This window comes from Sinocyclocheilus grahami, unplaced genomic scaffold (genome assembly GCF_001515645.1).
Source record: "Sinocyclocheilus grahami isolate Dianchi unplaced genomic scaffold, SAMN03320097.WGS_v1.1 scaffold12989.1, whole genome shotgun sequence".
Lineage (NCBI taxonomy): Eukaryota > Metazoa > Chordata > Actinopteri > Cypriniformes > Cyprinidae > Sinocyclocheilus > Sinocyclocheilus grahami.
In genome coordinates, this window is record NW_015514700.1 from 4314 (window position 1) to 5767 (window position 1454).

The 1454-nt window shown below is 38.0% G+C and overlaps 1 protein-coding gene across 1 annotated transcript; it reads left to right on the forward strand.

Moving 5' to 3' along the window:
- Positions 1-59: 59 nt before the first annotated feature.
- Positions 60-1378, forward strand: LOC107578950 (ligand-dependent corepressor-like; the record flags this gene model as incomplete). Its single annotated transcript, XM_016264846.1, has 4 exons — positions 60-135; positions 430-562; positions 902-1195; positions 1282-1378. Coding segments are annotated over exons 3-4 (329 nt in total), but the record flags the coding sequence as incomplete, so codon positions are not given.
- Between the last annotated feature and the right edge of the window lie 76 nt (positions 1379-1454).

Sequence of the window (1454 nt, forward strand, 5' to 3'; positions counted from 1 at the left end):
AAGTTCCCTTTCTTGCACACACAGTTGAATTTTGCCTCTTCTTTTGGATCCACAGATTGTAAGCCTGCAAGTGTGTCAAATTGGTCATTTGATGAAAAATGTCTTTTCTGCTGCTTAAGACGAGAAAAAGTGAAGGTAGTTTTTTTTGTTCATTTACACTTTTCCCCCCTTTTCCTGATATATCAAGACACCTTGGAAGAACCATTCTGATTTTTTTTTACCTTAGGGAATCGTTTTTCTTGCACTAGCTATACTATTGATTCAAGTAATGTGTTCAGTGGATACAGTGCTTTCAGTGATAGTATCTTAAGTGTTAATTTCATTTACCATGGTATTTGAATACATTTGAAGTTGCATGCGTGTCTCCTAAAGTATGTTAAAGCACACACCTCCACCCTTTATTCTCTTTGTATTTCCCTCCATGAACAGGAACATGTAGTTGCACTCACCAAACAAATTGTGGAAAGTGGTGGAAAACCTTTACTAGGTAAAGATCTTTCTAATATAAGCAGACTTGAGTGGCAATCAGAGGAATTCCTGGATGCAGTGTTACACAGGAAAGGTGAGTATACCAGCACATAGTCTGTCATTTGTGTGGTAATGAATGGTGAGACATGGTGCATTGTAGTGATGGAAATGACTGCAACTATTACTTTAGTAAGAGCGGTTACTGTCCAGAGTAAATAAATCGATCAATCTCTCACAAGTTTTAATGTGCATTTCGCAGAGCTGTAATAAAGTTTCATTTACTCCAAGCCTGAATTATTTTCCTTTCTAGTGTGTTCCTATTACCTGCACATTTGAATTAAGTCTTTATCAACTGTGACGTTTATAATCAGACTTTTATGTTGCCGAATAGTTTGCTTTATTTTAACAACATATCTAATTGAACTGTCAACAGAATACTCGCCAAGAATTCCAGATCCTCACATCCCTGTGGTGGCTTGTGGTATCGTGCAGCAGATGATTAATGAGTTAGCTTCACATTATACCTCCAGAAGTGACTGCTCTCAGGACTTCCTTCAGAACAATGATAAAAAGGACCAAAGCCTTCTGAAAACTAGCTGTATCACTTCATCCACTGCTGTCAAAATAGACTCCATTGCTTCTGCTAAGAAAAAGTTCATCATGGTGGACCAAGATGCCCCGCTGGACCTCTCTCTGAGAAAGGTCAAAGTGGAGGATTTTGAGCAAGGTACAGTATAGAATTATGAATACATGAAGAGCTACTAGTTCAAAAGAAATCAGGGCATCTTACCTGTGAATGATTTGTCTCTTTAGATGGAGTTCTTGATCTTTCGACTAAGAAGAATTGTAACAAAGGTCATACCTCTTTAAGGAATTCTCATGTCAGCCCAGCTACACATTTGGTGAAAAGGTAAAGCAGGATATATACAGTCTGTTTCTACCAGGTTTATATGTATTGTTTACCGATCACAGGGGTAGGCAAGTTC